The sequence below is a fragment of the Salmo trutta genome, chromosome 25 (genome assembly GCF_901001165.1).
Source record: "Salmo trutta chromosome 25, fSalTru1.1, whole genome shotgun sequence".
Lineage (NCBI taxonomy): Eukaryota > Metazoa > Chordata > Actinopteri > Salmoniformes > Salmonidae > Salmo > Salmo trutta.
The window spans coordinates 20,381,880-20,396,407 of NC_042981.1; the positions used below are offsets into that span (position 1 = coordinate 20,381,880).

General features: G+C 42.4%; 1 protein-coding gene across 2 annotated transcripts in view; it reads left to right on the forward strand.

The window, feature by feature from the left end:
* The window catches only part of LOC115162139 (cysteine-rich motor neuron 1 protein-like), a 194,491-nt gene extending 180,307 nt beyond the window's left edge, over positions 1 to 14,184 (forward strand). For both annotated transcript variants that reach the window (XM_029713154.1, XM_029713155.1), the window contains exons 15-17: positions 5,841 to 5,963; positions 9,612 to 9,802; positions 10,196 to 14,184. In XM_029713154.1, the coding sequence (XP_029569014.1) occupies positions 5,841 to 5,963; positions 9,612 to 9,802; positions 10,196 to 10,381 (500 nt within the window). In that variant the 3' untranslated portion in view covers positions 10,382 to 14,184. The remainder of the gene's footprint in view (positions 1 to 5,840; positions 5,964 to 9,611; positions 9,803 to 10,195) is intronic.
* Positions 14,185 to 14,528: the final 344 nt, after the last annotated feature.

Below are 14,528 nucleotides of genomic sequence, written 5' to 3' on the forward strand. Positions count from 1 at the left end.
TGTTGTTAGCTAGCTAGCCAATTTGATGTGGTCCATCAATCAATGTAGCCTATCATGTCTGTCAGCAGCAATCATGATTAAATACTCTTAAAAGCAATGTTGAAATGCTAACTTTGGTAGGTAGGCCTACGTTGGTTGGCGAAAAAAGGACATTAGGTCTACTTAAAGGCAAATGTGCCCTTCTGCTGCTTGACAGGCAGAGGCCATAAAGGATGGGAAATAACCTAAACCACTCATACTTGTCATGTTAGTTCACTTTTATTTCACTCAAATATCCAATTAATGGTGGCCAATACTGAGAGATGTTGTGAGGCTACCCTACATATCTGAAATTACATGATCAATTTATGTTTACTGATCATGAAAAGCAGGCAGTTATTTGCTGTATAACTCTGATGATAGAACTAAATGTAGAAAAATCTGAGATATGTCCTTCTGACTATGCTCTTCAAAAGGTGATGATATTAAAACCAAATAGTTAAATAAATGTTAACAATCCCTTGAAAACGGCACGCAGTTGTCAATGGTTTTAGCAGAGCTGGGGGACTCCTTGACCCCCAGCAGGCAAATTGAACACTCTGCACCTTATTGTGACGTTGTATTGATAATGACTCATTCACACCATGTCCCTCAAATATTTATTCTGTTGACTGTTAAGCTATGATTAATTGAGGACAACCACAGCAAACACCTTCATTGAGATTAATCATCTGAATGGAAGGATTAGGGTTTGACTGGTGATGTCAAGTAAATTAGCATGCTTTGCTTAGGCTAGGATAATGGATTGATAATAGCACCCTCTGTTCTCTCTCACCGTCCGGCCCTGGATCAATGAGATGCAGCAGCAGTGTAATTAGCTGACGAGAGCTCCACTGCCCGTTATTCATCCCTGGGTGCAAATACTATTTGAAAACATTTCAAATACTTTATATTTGCTAGATTGCACCCACCTGTCACTCCAAGCAGACTAGAGCAAATGTTCAAATTATTGTTGTGGTGCCCAACAATAACTGGTTGAACAGTTGGAGAAGAGGGCTGATAAAGATCAGACAGAGTAATGTAATCCCTTATCGTGATTGGCTGGAGATTAAAAGCAAAATTTGACCTCTTCTCAGATTCAGGCACAACTGATGAAGAGTAGAAGGTCACTTTAAAAAAATTTATTTCACCTTTATTTAACTAGGTAGGTGTCAAGGTTGTGCGCTACTGGTGGAGAAGTCAGGTGCAGGAGAGCAGAGAGTTGTGAACATGCGCACACTTTATTTAGGCAGAGGAAAATAAAACAGACAGACGCCACTGCATCAAAACCTCCAGCCAAAGGTAAAAGTGCAAGGCGCGAAACAGTCACAAAAATAAGCAAATGTTTAACAATAAACATCCTCGTGAAAATACCACGGAATACAAGCGAATACCCAGCCTGGCGCGTAACATGAAACACGTAACAAAAACTATTTCACACAGAGACATGGGGTGAACAGAGGAATAAATACATGCAGTGTGATTAGGGAATGTAAACCAGGTGTGCAGGGAACAAGACAAAACAAATGGAACAATGGAAAAATGGAGCGGCGATGGCTAGAAAGCCGGTGACATCGACCGCTGAACACCGCCCAAACAAGGAGAGGAGCCGACTTCAGCGGAAGTCGTGACAGTAGGCCAGTTGAGAAAAAGTTCTCATTTACAACTGCGACCTGGCCAAGATAAAGCCAAGCAGTGCGACAAAAAACAACACAGTTACACATGGGATAAACAAACGTACAGTCAATAACACAATAGAAAAATATATATACAGTGTGTGCAAATGGAGTAAGGAGGTAAGGCAATAAATAGGCCAATAGTAGCGAAGTAATTACAATTTAGCAAATTAACACTGGAGTGATAGATGTGCAGATGATGATATGCAAGTAGAAATACTGGTTGCAAAAGAGCAAAAAAAGTAAATAAAAACAATATGGGGATGAGGTAGGTAGTTGGATGGGCTATTTACAGATGGGCTGTGTACAGCTGCAGCGATCGGTAAGCTGCTCAGATAGCTGATGCTTAAAGTTAGTGAGGGAGATATAAGTCTCCAACTTCAGCGATTTTTGCAATTCGTTCCAGTCATTGGCAGCAGAGAACTGGGAGGAAAGGCGGCCAAAGCAGGTGTTGGCTTTGGGGATGACCAGTGAGACATACCTGCTGGAGCGTGTGCTACGGGGGGGTGTTGTTATGGTGACCAGTGAGCTGAGATAAGGTGTAGCTTTATCTAGCAACGACTTATAGATGACCTGGAGCCAGTGGGTCTTGCGACGAATATGTAGCGAGGGCCAGCCGACGAGAGCATACAGGTCGCAGTGGTGGGTGGTATATGGGGCTTTGGTGACAAAACGGATGGCACTGTGATAGACTGCATCCAGTTTGCTGAGTGGAGTGTTGGAGGCTATTTTGTAAATGACATCGCCGAAGGTGGATCGGTAGGATAGTCAGTTTTACAGAGGGTATATTTGGCAGCGTGAGCGAAGGAGGCTTTGTTGCAAAATAGGAAGCTAATTCTAGATTTCATTTTGGATTCGAGATGCTTAATATGAGTCTGGAAGGAATTTACAGCCTAGCCAGACACCTAAGTGTTTGTAGTTGTCCACATATTCTAAGTCAGAAGCGTCCAGAGTAGTGATGCTAGTCGGGCGGGCGGGTGCGGGCAGCGATCGGTTGAAGAGCATGCATTTAGTTTTACTAGGGCTTAAGAGCAGTTGAAGGCCACGGAAGGAGTGTTCTATGGCATTGAAGCTCATTTGGAGGTTTGTTAATACAGTGTCCAAAGAAGGGCCAGATGTATACAAAATGGTGTCGTCTGCGTAGAGGTGGATCAAGGAATCACCCACAGCAAGAGCAACCTCATCATCACTATCTCACTGCAGCTCGCTCCCGAAAATGTTCCCAGAAAATTATTATTATATAAAAAAAATGTATTGGGTTTTTCCCAAATAAGAGTGGTGCTGCGCCACTATGTAAAGATTACAGCACAAACTGATATTTAGTAATGATAGAGAAACTCTTTGATCGCCAAAGACATTGTTGTGAATTTCGAAACAGGCCGTTCATAAATTCAGAGCGTTATCATGTTCCTCAAAGAATTCAGCGCATTTTTCGCAGTACACTATCGCGACAGAGCACACTCAGGATGCACAGAGTGCACCCCGACTATAGTGTTGTCCAATCATACAAACGTGTAGCGGCAGTCAAACAAAAGTCAAATAACCAAATTTTCTAAACAGCTTCAACAAATGACAAAATCTCCTATATTTAGCAAAATCGAATTGATGATTATACAGATAGAAGATCGGCTCATGAATAACAGGGAGATAAAGAGATTAAATAGCAAAGTATCTTAATGGGGACCAACTCTGTTTAAAACATATCCATATATACTCTCATACCGTAGCTTCGGCAGCAAGTAGGGGAGACCGGGGATTTCTCAGAGATTGAGCTACTACATTCAAAATGTGTGCGTGAGGGGTGTGTGCGTGCGTGATTAACCCTCCATTAACTTCTCAACTGAATGTGTTTGTGCGTGCGTGCGTGCGTGTGTGTGTGCGTGTGTGTGTAATTAGATAGCTTAAATTTTAGCTACATATTAAAACTTTAGCATTGCTAAATTACATTAAATATATAAAGACACACTGGTTATTAACCTGGTATATGTGTGGTGAATCTAACTACAAAGCAGGTGATGCCGTCACAACAACAACAAAAAAACTACATTCTTACCTCAAAATGTGCAGAGTCTTGCTTCTTCAAGTGAGGGTTGATGTAACGTGTACGCTAATAAAACGGGAAGCAAGTACAGGGAGTGAATTGAATAAATAAATGAACATGGAACAAAAAAGAAACACGAATAGTGTACAGACATGAAACACTGGAACAGAAACAATAACACCTGAGGAAGGAACCAAAGAGAGTGACAGATATAGGGGAGGTAATCAGGAGGGTGATGGAGTCCAGGTGAGTCTCATGAGGTGAAGGTGCGCGTAACGATGGTGACAGGTGTGCATAATGAGAACTGGCGACAACGAGTGCCAGAGAGGGGGAGCGGGAGCAGACGTGACAGTACCCCCTTCCTGACGCACAGCTCCAGCCGCAGGATGCCAAACTCTACTGAGGCGTGGGAACCCGTAGAAACGGCTGAGGTGCAGGAACCCGTAGAAACAGCTGAGGCGTGGGAACCCGTAGATCCGGCTGAGGCGCGGGAGCCCGTAGAAACGGCTGAGGCGTGGGAACCCGTTGATCCGGCTGAGGTGCGGGAGCCTGACGAGCCAACCGAGGCTTGAGAACCTGATGAGCCAACCGAGGCTTGAGAACCTGACGAGCCAACCGAGGCTTGAGAACCTGACGAGCCAACCGAGGCTTGAGAACCTGACGAGCCAACCGAAGCTTGAGAACCTGACGAGCCAACCGAGGCTTGAGAACCTGACGAGCCAACCGAGGCTTGAGAACCTGACGAGCCAACCGAGGCTTGAGAACCTGACGAGCCAACCGAGGCTTGAGAACCTGACGAGCCAACCGGGGCTTGAGTACCTGACGAGCCAACCGAGGCTTGAGAACCTGACGAGCCAACCGAGGCTTGAGAACCTGACGAGCCAACCAGGGCTTGTGAACCTATCAAATTAGCTGAGGCATGGAAGCCGGTCGAGCCAGCTGAGGCATCCCCGGTTGCAGCGGCCCATGGACCCGATATCACCTGTAAAAAATAAATACCTGTTGCTTTCGTTTGGTGAGGTGTTATTCTGTAATGTGTATGCTAATAAACGGAAGCAAGTACAGGAAGTGAATTTAATAAATAAATGAACATGGAAGAAAACAAAAAACACGAGTAGTGTACAGACATGAAACACTGGAACAGAAACAATAACGCCTGAGGAAGGAACCAAAGAGAGTGACAGATATAGGGGAGGTAATCAGGAGGGTGATGGAGTCCAGGTGAGTCTCATGAGGCGCAGGTGCACATAACAATGGTGACAGGTGTGCGTAATAATGAGAACTGGTGACAACGAGTGCCAGAGAGGGAGAGCGGGAGTACACGTGACAGTTGAAGACTAGCCTGTTCCTGATCGGAGATATTGAGAGTGTTATAACTATCCCCTGTTACAACCATCCCCAGTCTGCCCGATGGGGAAAATGATATAGCAGTATTTTGACATGCATAGGTGAGAGACGTGCTTTGATAATGCAATCTATTGATTACAGAATAAAGTAAGGAATTTTCATGCGAGACAGGATTTAGGATTTGGGGTTTCAGTGGGATTGGAACTGGATAGGAAAATAGCCTAAACTCTAAAACAGGATAGAATTTTCTCTCATTGCTCTCTGAATTGTTAACAGCCTTCATGTCTGTGACAGAAATGCCTGTGTAGTGAATTGTGCATAGGCCTATCAAATGTGTGACTGTCTGAAGAGTCACAATGACAGCTCAAAGAGGCACAGGTTCTTTTATAGGCTGTAGGGGTTTCCTATAGGGTTTATTAACTGCATTCAGGTCGTGTGTGCAGTCCGGCAATGTCAATTATGCGTGTGCTTTGAATTTATGGCGACTTTGTGTGAAGTAAAGGCTTCCATGCGACAACCTGTTTGGATAATGTGCAATTACATTTTTTGCTAATCTGTTTTGTACTTTGTGGAATTGCATTAGTGGCGACATTGCAATTGTCATAAATATTTTTGGGTAAATGTAAAGAGTCTTCCCGGTTACCCATGTTAATCCCTACACACCACATATTTCAATATAACTCCTAATTCCTCTCTCTCTCTCTCTCTCTCTCTCTCTCTCTCTCTCTCTAACCATGTGTTTCCATATTATGTTACAGAGATGTACGCACCAGCCCCCACCAACATGCCCATTGAGAAGACAGACCAGCACAGAGGTAGGAAGCAGCACCAGCCTGCATGGCCCACCCGCAGTGAGAACGACATCATGCCCCAGTTCAAAGGTCAGAGTTCAAATCAAACACTTCCTTGTCTGAAAAAGAGACAAGTGCCCACACAGCATGCGCTCACACACACACAAACACACTGTGTGTCTCCTCAGTGCTGCTGTAGCTGCTAAATGTTTCTGCCGTCATCCATACAGTGCCTTCGTAAAGTATTCAGACCCCTTGACTTTTTTCACATTTTGTTACTTTACAGCTTTAGTCTAAAATGGATTAAATAGTATTTTTTTCTCATCAATCTACACACAATACCCCATAATGACAAAGCAAAAACTGGTTTCATTCCAAGGTTTTACTATTTTACAATGTAGAAAATTGAAAAATAAAGTGAAGACATCAAAATTAGGAAATAACGTAGTAACCAAAAAAGTGTTAAACAAATCAAAATATATTTGAGATTTTTCAAAGTATCCAACCTTTGCCGTGATAACAGCTTTGCACACTCTTGGCATTCTCTCAACCAGCTTTATGAGGTAGTCACCTGGAATGCATTTCAATTAGCAGGTGTGCCTTGTTAAGTTAATTTGTGGAATTTCTTTCCGTCTTAATGCGTTTGAGCCAATCAGTTGTGTTGTGACAAGGTAACTGTGATATACAGAAGGTTGCCCTATTTGGTAAAAGACCGAATCCATATTATGACAAGTATCAGGATAAGGTAAGACCCAGATGCAGACTGTGTCGAAGTAACAATGTGTATTACAGCAACAGAGGCCAAGGTACAGGACGGCAGGCAGGCTCAGGGTCAGGTCAGGCAGAGGTCGGAAATCCAGACAGGGGCAAAGGTACAGGATGGCAGGCAGGCTCAGGGTCAGGACTGGCAAGGGTCAACAACCTCCTCCAGAGTGCTCAAGACCTCTGGCTGGGCCAAGACAATGCAGGAGTGGCTATCTGCTTTGGGTCGTTGTCCTGTTGGTAGGTGAACCTTTGCCCCAGTCTGAGGTCTTGAGCGCTCTGGAGGAGGTTTTCATCAAGGATCTCTCAATACTTTTCTATGTTCATCTTTCCCTCGATCCTGACTAGTCTCCCAGTCCCTGCCGCTGAAAAATATCCCCACAGCATGGTGCTGCCACCACCGTGCTTCATCGTAGGGATGGTGTCATGTTTCCTGGGATGGTGTCATGTTTCCAGACGTGATGCTTGGCACTCAGGCCAAAGAGTTCAGTCTTGGTTTCATCAGACCTGAGAGTCTTTAGATGCCTTTAGGCAAACTCCAAGTGGGCAGTCGTGCATTTTACTGAAGAGTGGCATCCGTCTGGCCACTCTACCGTAAAGGCCTCATTGGTGGAGTGCTGCAGGGATGGTTGTCCTTCTGTAAAGTTCTCCCATCTCCACAGAGGAACTTTAGAGCTTTGTCAGAGTGACAATCGGGTTCTTGGTCAACTCCCTGACTAAGGCCCTTCTCCCCTGATTGCTCAGTTTGACCGGGTGGCCAGCTCTAGGAAGTGTCTTGGTATTTCCAAACTTCTTCCATTAAAGAATGATGGAAGCCACTGTGTTCTTGGGGACCTTCAATTCTGCAGAAATGTTTTGGTACTCTTCCGCAGATCTGTGCCTCAACACAATCCTGTCTCGGAGCGTTACAGACAATTCCTTCGAGCTCATGGCTTGGTTATTTTTCTGACATGCACTGTCAACTATGGGAACTTATATAGACAGGTGTGTGCCTTTCCAAATCATGTTCAGTCAGTTTAATTTACCACATGTGGACTCAAATCAAGTTGGAGAAACATCTCAAGGATGATCAATGTTGTTTTACATTCTCCCAACCAATTGTGCTGTTTTATTAGTTTTTTTGCGTTTTGTGTAACTTGTTTTTTCAACATCCTCCCGGACACCCTAGACCCACTCCAATCCGCATACCGCCCCAACAGATCCACAGATGATGCAATCTCAATCGCACTCCACACTGCCCTTTCTCACCTGGACAAAAGGAACACCTATGTGAGAATGCTGTTCATTGACTACAGCTCACCGTTCAACACCATAGTGCCCACGAAGCTCATCACTAAGTTAAGGACTCTGGGACTTAACACCTCCCTCTGCAACTGGATCCTGGACTTCCTGACAGGCCGCCCCCAGGTGGTAAGAGTAGGCAACAACACGTCTGCCACGCTGATCCTTAACACTGGAGCCCCTCAGGGGTGTGTGCTTAGTCCCCTCCTGTACACCCTGTTCACCCACGACTGCATGGCCAAACACGACTCCAGCACCATCATTACGTTTGCTGACAACACAACAGTGTTAGGCCTGATCACCAACAACGATGAGACGGCCTATGGGGAGGAGGTCAGAGAACTGGACAACAACAGGACAACAACCTCTCCCTCAATGTGAGAAAGACAAAGGAGCTGATCGTGGACTACAGGAAAAGGCGGCTGAACAGGCCCCCATTAACATCAACGGGCTGTAGTGGAGTGGGTCGAGAGTTTCAAGTTCCTTGGTGTCCACATCACCAACGAACTAGCATGGTCCAAACATACCAAGACAGTCATGAAGAGGGCACGACAAAACCTTTCCCCCCTCAGGAGACTGAAAAGATTTGGCATGGGTCCCCAGATCCTCAAAAAGTTTTACACCTGCACCATCGAGAGCATCCTGACTGGTTGCATCACCTCCTGGTATGGCAACTGCTCAGCATCTGACCGTAAGGCGCTACAGAGGGTAGTGCGAACGGCCCAGTACATCACTGGGGCCAAGCTTCCTGCCATCCAGAACCTATATAATAGGCAGTGTCAGAGGAAAGCCCATAAAATTGTCAGACTCCAGTCACCCAAGTTATAGACTGTTTTCTCTGCTACCTCACGGCAAGCGGTACCAGAACGCTTGCCTTTAGGACCAAGAGGCTCCTCAATAGCTTCTGCCCCCAAGCCATAAGACTGCTGAATAATTAATAAAATTGCCACCGGACACCCCCCTCCCTTTTGTACACTGCTGCTACTCGCTGTTTATTATCTATGCATAGTCACTTCACCCCCACCTACATGTACAAATTACCTCAACTAACCTGTACCTCCGCACACTGACTCAGTACCGGTGCCCCCTGTATATAACCTCATTATTGTTATTCTTGTGTTACTTTTTTATTATTACTTTTTATTTTAGTCTACTTGGTAAATATTTTCTTAACTCTTCTTGAACTGCACTGTTGGTTAAGGGCTTGTAAGTAAGCATTTCATGGTAAAGTCTGCGCTTGTTGTATTCGGCGCATGTGACAAAAAGTTTGATTTGATTTGGAAACGGGATGCAGCTGAGCTCAATTTCGAGTCTCATAGCAAAGTACCTGAATACTTTTGTAAATAAGGTATTTCTGATTTTACTTTTAATACATTTGCAAACATTTCTACAAATGTTTTCACTTTATCATTATGGGGTATTGTGTGTAGATTGCAGAGGATTTTTTAGAATAAGGCTGTAACTTACAGCGTAGCACAATGTGGAAAAAGTCAAGGGGTCTGGATACTTTCCGAAGGCACGTATGTAACTCTTCATCTCCCCACTTGGAGTAGAGTCTGCTGTTTCCTTTTAACTGCTACATGTAAAGGCAAATCCTACATGGAACCAATCGCCAGTTAATGAGTAATATATAAACATCTCGTGATACAGACTTTTTATGTGTGTCATAATGTTTGTGTGCTGCCTCTGTCACAGGGAACTTTGGTAGTCTCCAAATGCCCTTTCTGGATGGGAAGACCCCAGTGCCCAGAGAAGACACCACGCTGCACTCTGTGGCATGGGTGGCACTGCCCATCATCATGATGCTGTTCACCATCACAGCTCTGCTCTTCATCAACCAGAAGAAGCAGTGGATCCCCGTGCTCTGCTATCGCACCCCAACTAAGGTAGGGGGTGCCATTACCCACATTTACAGTATGCCTTATTGGTTTCTGTACTGCTTTGTTGTTTTTGTAATATAGTTGATGGTCTAAAACGCCAGAGAATATCACATCAGCAGCTTATGGAGACGCATACTTGATCCATGTCTATACATTTGAATCTTGAAATCATTTAATGTAAAAAAAAGTTGTGCTATTACATAGAATGATTACATTGCCTAGCTTTATAGTAATGATGAGCAGTAAATGCTGCCTTTACTGTATGTATACAGCCTGAGCAGAACCTTATTGAGAAATATAATATCGTATGAATATATAAATAAAATCTAAAGCTCTGAGCCTAACTAGAGCGTGATCTGTGGAGGTAACTAACTATATGTGTGTGTGTGTCCTCTGCAGCCCACCTGCCTCAACAACCAGCTGGTATATGTGGACTGCCAGAAAGGCACCAAGGTGCAGGTGGACAGTTCGCAGCGCATGCTCCGGATCGCTGACCCTGACTCCAGGTACAGCGGTTACTACAGCATGCAGAAACAAAACAACCTCAACAACCTGCAGGCTGACAATTTCTACCAGACTCAGTGAGACTGGCCTGGCCTCGCGTCGTGTCCAGTACTCAGCAAGCAGCCAAAATGAGAGAGAGAGAGCACATTACCTACAGTACCATCACAACAACTATTACTTAACACAGGCGGATGGAAAAATGACACCAAACCTATCAATGACAAAATAACTATCAAACTAGCAAAGTTCACTAGCAAAGACCGATAAATGACAATAATAAACTCCTCAAGATGAATAACTAATCAAACAAAATATAATGATGGTGATTTTAAACTACAGCTAACACAATGGGAGAACCAGAATCTAGACTTTTCCTAGATTATTATTCAACTTTCTTTTGCAAGTGAGTGTTACAGGTGTGTTTGGTGTGTGTGACGGAGGCGTGCTTCTGTATGTGGGTCTTTGTGAATGTGTGTGTGTGTGTGTTTAAAGTTAGATATACATCTTTGCGATTAGGAAAAAGTGGGTATTTTTCAAAGTATGGTATTTTCCTGCATTCCTGCTTCCTTGAAAAAGGCCTTTGAAGAGATAAACAGAATAATTCAAGCTAGTGTTTTCTGTTGAACACTGAACTTTTAGAACCAAAGCTCTGCTGACTGTATGTCGAATCAAAACACACCCTGTAAGAGAGATGCTAGAGGAACACTGTGGCCAGTCTGATCTGAGCCCTGGCAGGACGGACTGACGACTGCCAGACTCTATGTGGCGCTGAGCCGAAAGAGAGAGAATGAGAGAAAGAAAGAGGTCAGATACCGTAGACCCCGTCACAGACAGAACTCAGCTGAGCACCTCTCTCAGGTCTGTTCAAGCTGGACTATTGTTCTCTTCTTTCCTTCCTCTTTTCCTCCCCTTCTTTGAAAACGTTGACATTGGTTTGTTGTCTTGTTTTCCCCCGTGGAACGTCACCTGTTGGATAGAAGGTGGAAAGGAAGAAGAAGCTTCATTCACTCCATTTATTTTCCTTTGATATTCTGCTCAACATGTATAAGTGTTATTTTCCTGGTCACTTTCAAATCTCCATAATCTTTTGGCTAAATGTAATTAACAACAAAGGGCAGGCTGATGCTGACTTTCACACACTCCAAACAATGGTGTATTTTATTTGGATAAAGAATAAATGTGTTCGGGTTGACAAAGGCAGGATGAAGCTACCCACTTGGCACAGATGTCAATTCAATGTCTATTCCACGCTGGTTCAACGTAATGTCATTGAAATGACGTGGCAGCAACGTTGATTCAACCAGTGTGTGCCCAGTGGGTAGTGTAGTTCTTGAGGATTAAGGATTTGAGCATATGCTTTACAAGCTTTTCTGCTTTGTTTCTGTAAGTCGTGTTTTACACGGAGTTACACACACATAGGGAGACTATTTCACTCCTTTAGGAAACACTGAGGATACAAGAAAACATAGAATCAAAGAACATGTTCAAATGTGTTTTCTCTCGGAGTTCTCTGAAGACGAGCTATATTAAAGTAGCTCTGATATTTTTCTCCTTTTGTTTTGTTTTACTGGCTGTAAGACTAACAGTCTCCTCTTCTCGATATTACCCAAGCACCTTTGTCTTCATTTATTAATTGCAAAACATTATACAGTAGGAACACGTATGTACATATTACTGCTGAAGATGAAAAATACATGAAATATTGTGTGACTATATACAGTATGTATGTGTCTATGTGTATGTTGTTTATGCATATATGTACATGTGTCAACCCACATGCATGCACACTTGATTTTTTTCTTCACATGTACATTTCTCAATTAATTTCCTATTGAATGTATTTATGATTGAGAAATAGATTTGATCTAATAATAGAAAACATGATGAGAACAAACATTTGCATTGTTTGTTTGAAAAGAGGAGTGATAGAGACAGGACAGGACAGAAAAAACAAACATCTTATCTTATTCAATCTGTTTTTCCCTCATTTATTTGATGTCATTTTCATTTAAAAAAAAAAAAAGAAAAAAAAGAATTGTCTATCAGGGCTTTGTTTGATTGGTCTGTGAGTTTCCTATCTATTTGAGTCAATCTGTTTCCCTGAATGAAGCAAAGTCCAAAATGCCAACCATATATAGACAAGTGAGTTCTGAGCTGAGCAGTACCAGGCTCTCTCAATCTTTTATTCTTCTCTTTCATTTGTCGCTTCTGAAGTCAAACTATTGAAAAGTGGGTGGACATAAGCTCTGGGAGAGAGGGTGGGATGGAGGGATGGAGGAAGGTAGGGGTAGTAGTTGACTTTTATAGTTTGTCTTCGGTGTATCTTAATCTGTCTGACAAATATTTAAGTAGAATCATACATCTTGGCACTTTTATATAGAAAATAACCTTTTTTGGTTCGTTTTTTTAAACATACTTTTCATTGAAAGAGTTGCCCTTAGTTTTTTTCTGAGCCCTGTCAGACCCAGTGTTACAGTTAGGTTCCAGTTGTTTCTGAATATTTGATCTACAAAACCTAAATTAACTTAGAACTCTCACGGTCATTGTATGCAGGCACTGCATTTCTGTTTATAGGTGAGGATTTCTGGCAAGAACAAGAGGGGTAAATATTAACCTTTCAAAGCATTAATTGCAGCTGAAGCTTGCTCTGTTTTCTCCTAACCTATATGTATTCTCCAGACATAGGAAAAACATACTCAAATCTACTGTATAACCGACATGTACTGTATGTAAATGCTTTTTCAAAGAAAATTTGATTGGTTTGATTCTCCAGCCATTATATACAGGTCTGTCTATCATCTGGACACAAACCACAGTCAAACCTCACTTAAATACACAATCCACATAATTTCCAATCAGTGAAGTGATGGATCATAATAATTGATTTGATTAAGGACCATAAGTTCTATTACACTCGCATCACATTGACTGGCTGAGTTCTTATGTGACTTGGCTGTATGTTGCAGGATGTGGTGCTACATCCCCTACAGTATGGCTGAGTAACGTCATACAGGAATGCATCTTATTCACAATGGGTCTTACAGGGTGAAATCTTTGTATCTTTCAGTGCATCCTCCAAGTATTGTTGTAAATACTTGAGTATCACTTGCCAAAATAAAAAAAATAAAACATTGTTGGAAAAGAAAGAGAGAGGGAAAAAATTTGATTTAATTTATTGTGTTAAATGACCTAAATAATTTATTAATGAGCAAGATAATTGAACATGAACATAATAGGCCTTAAACGATGATGCAGCTGAAATTGTGAAACTATTTTAGTGTTGTGTCAGTCTCTCAAAGAGCATGTAAATAAGGTTGTACTTTAGGTAGGTGGAGAAGTTGGAGGATCACAAGCTTTCACATCTTTTCAGGGTTTTTGGTCACATAGACCTGATTTAGCCTAATCCCAGATCTGTTTCTGCTGTCTTGCCAACTCCTATGGTCATTGTCACGCAGTTTACTGTAACACAATGTGACAAACATAGGAGTTGGATAGCTAGACAACACAAACTCATCTGATCAGGCTACATTTGCCTTGTCCAAGGAGCACAAAAGCCTGACACCCTGATGAGCATTTTCCTCTGTTCCAATAAAGATAGCCCGTTGAGAGGGAAATATCTCTCTGTCCCCATTCTTTCCTGTTAATCCTTTTATTTACACAACTACCAATCCCCTTTAGAGTCTGTATATTACTGGTGTTTCATGCTTATGTAAAAAAAAAAAAAATATGTTGATATTGATAATGATGATATTGCAAATACAAGATTTATTAAGAGGATAGATTAATATTTGACTGAATTTCCCGTAGCACAGCAGATAATTTTTTGCAAGTTCTTGTATTATTATTTTTTGTTTCTTTGCAGCACAATAAATAATTTGAAAACAGCTGTGTGGATCTTCCGTGCAATCATTATTAGTATTACTAGTACTGGTGTTGTCATTCTTACCTCTCAGGGAATTTGACACAAACCTGTCCATCTCCTCTGTGATTTCTCTTCAGGGATTTCTGCTTCAATCATAAAATGTCAATGGTGCACTTTTTTGGCTATTTTCTGCTTGAGGAAGAAATCTCTGTGGGTTTAGAGATAGAGGATAGGTTCCATCAACAACAAAAAAATTCAAGAGGAACAAAAACACAATTTCACCTGCAGCACTTTGAAAATATACCAGCAGGTCAACCCGTTTAGCGATTACTCACTCAGTAAGTAATGGCACCAAAACATTTTATC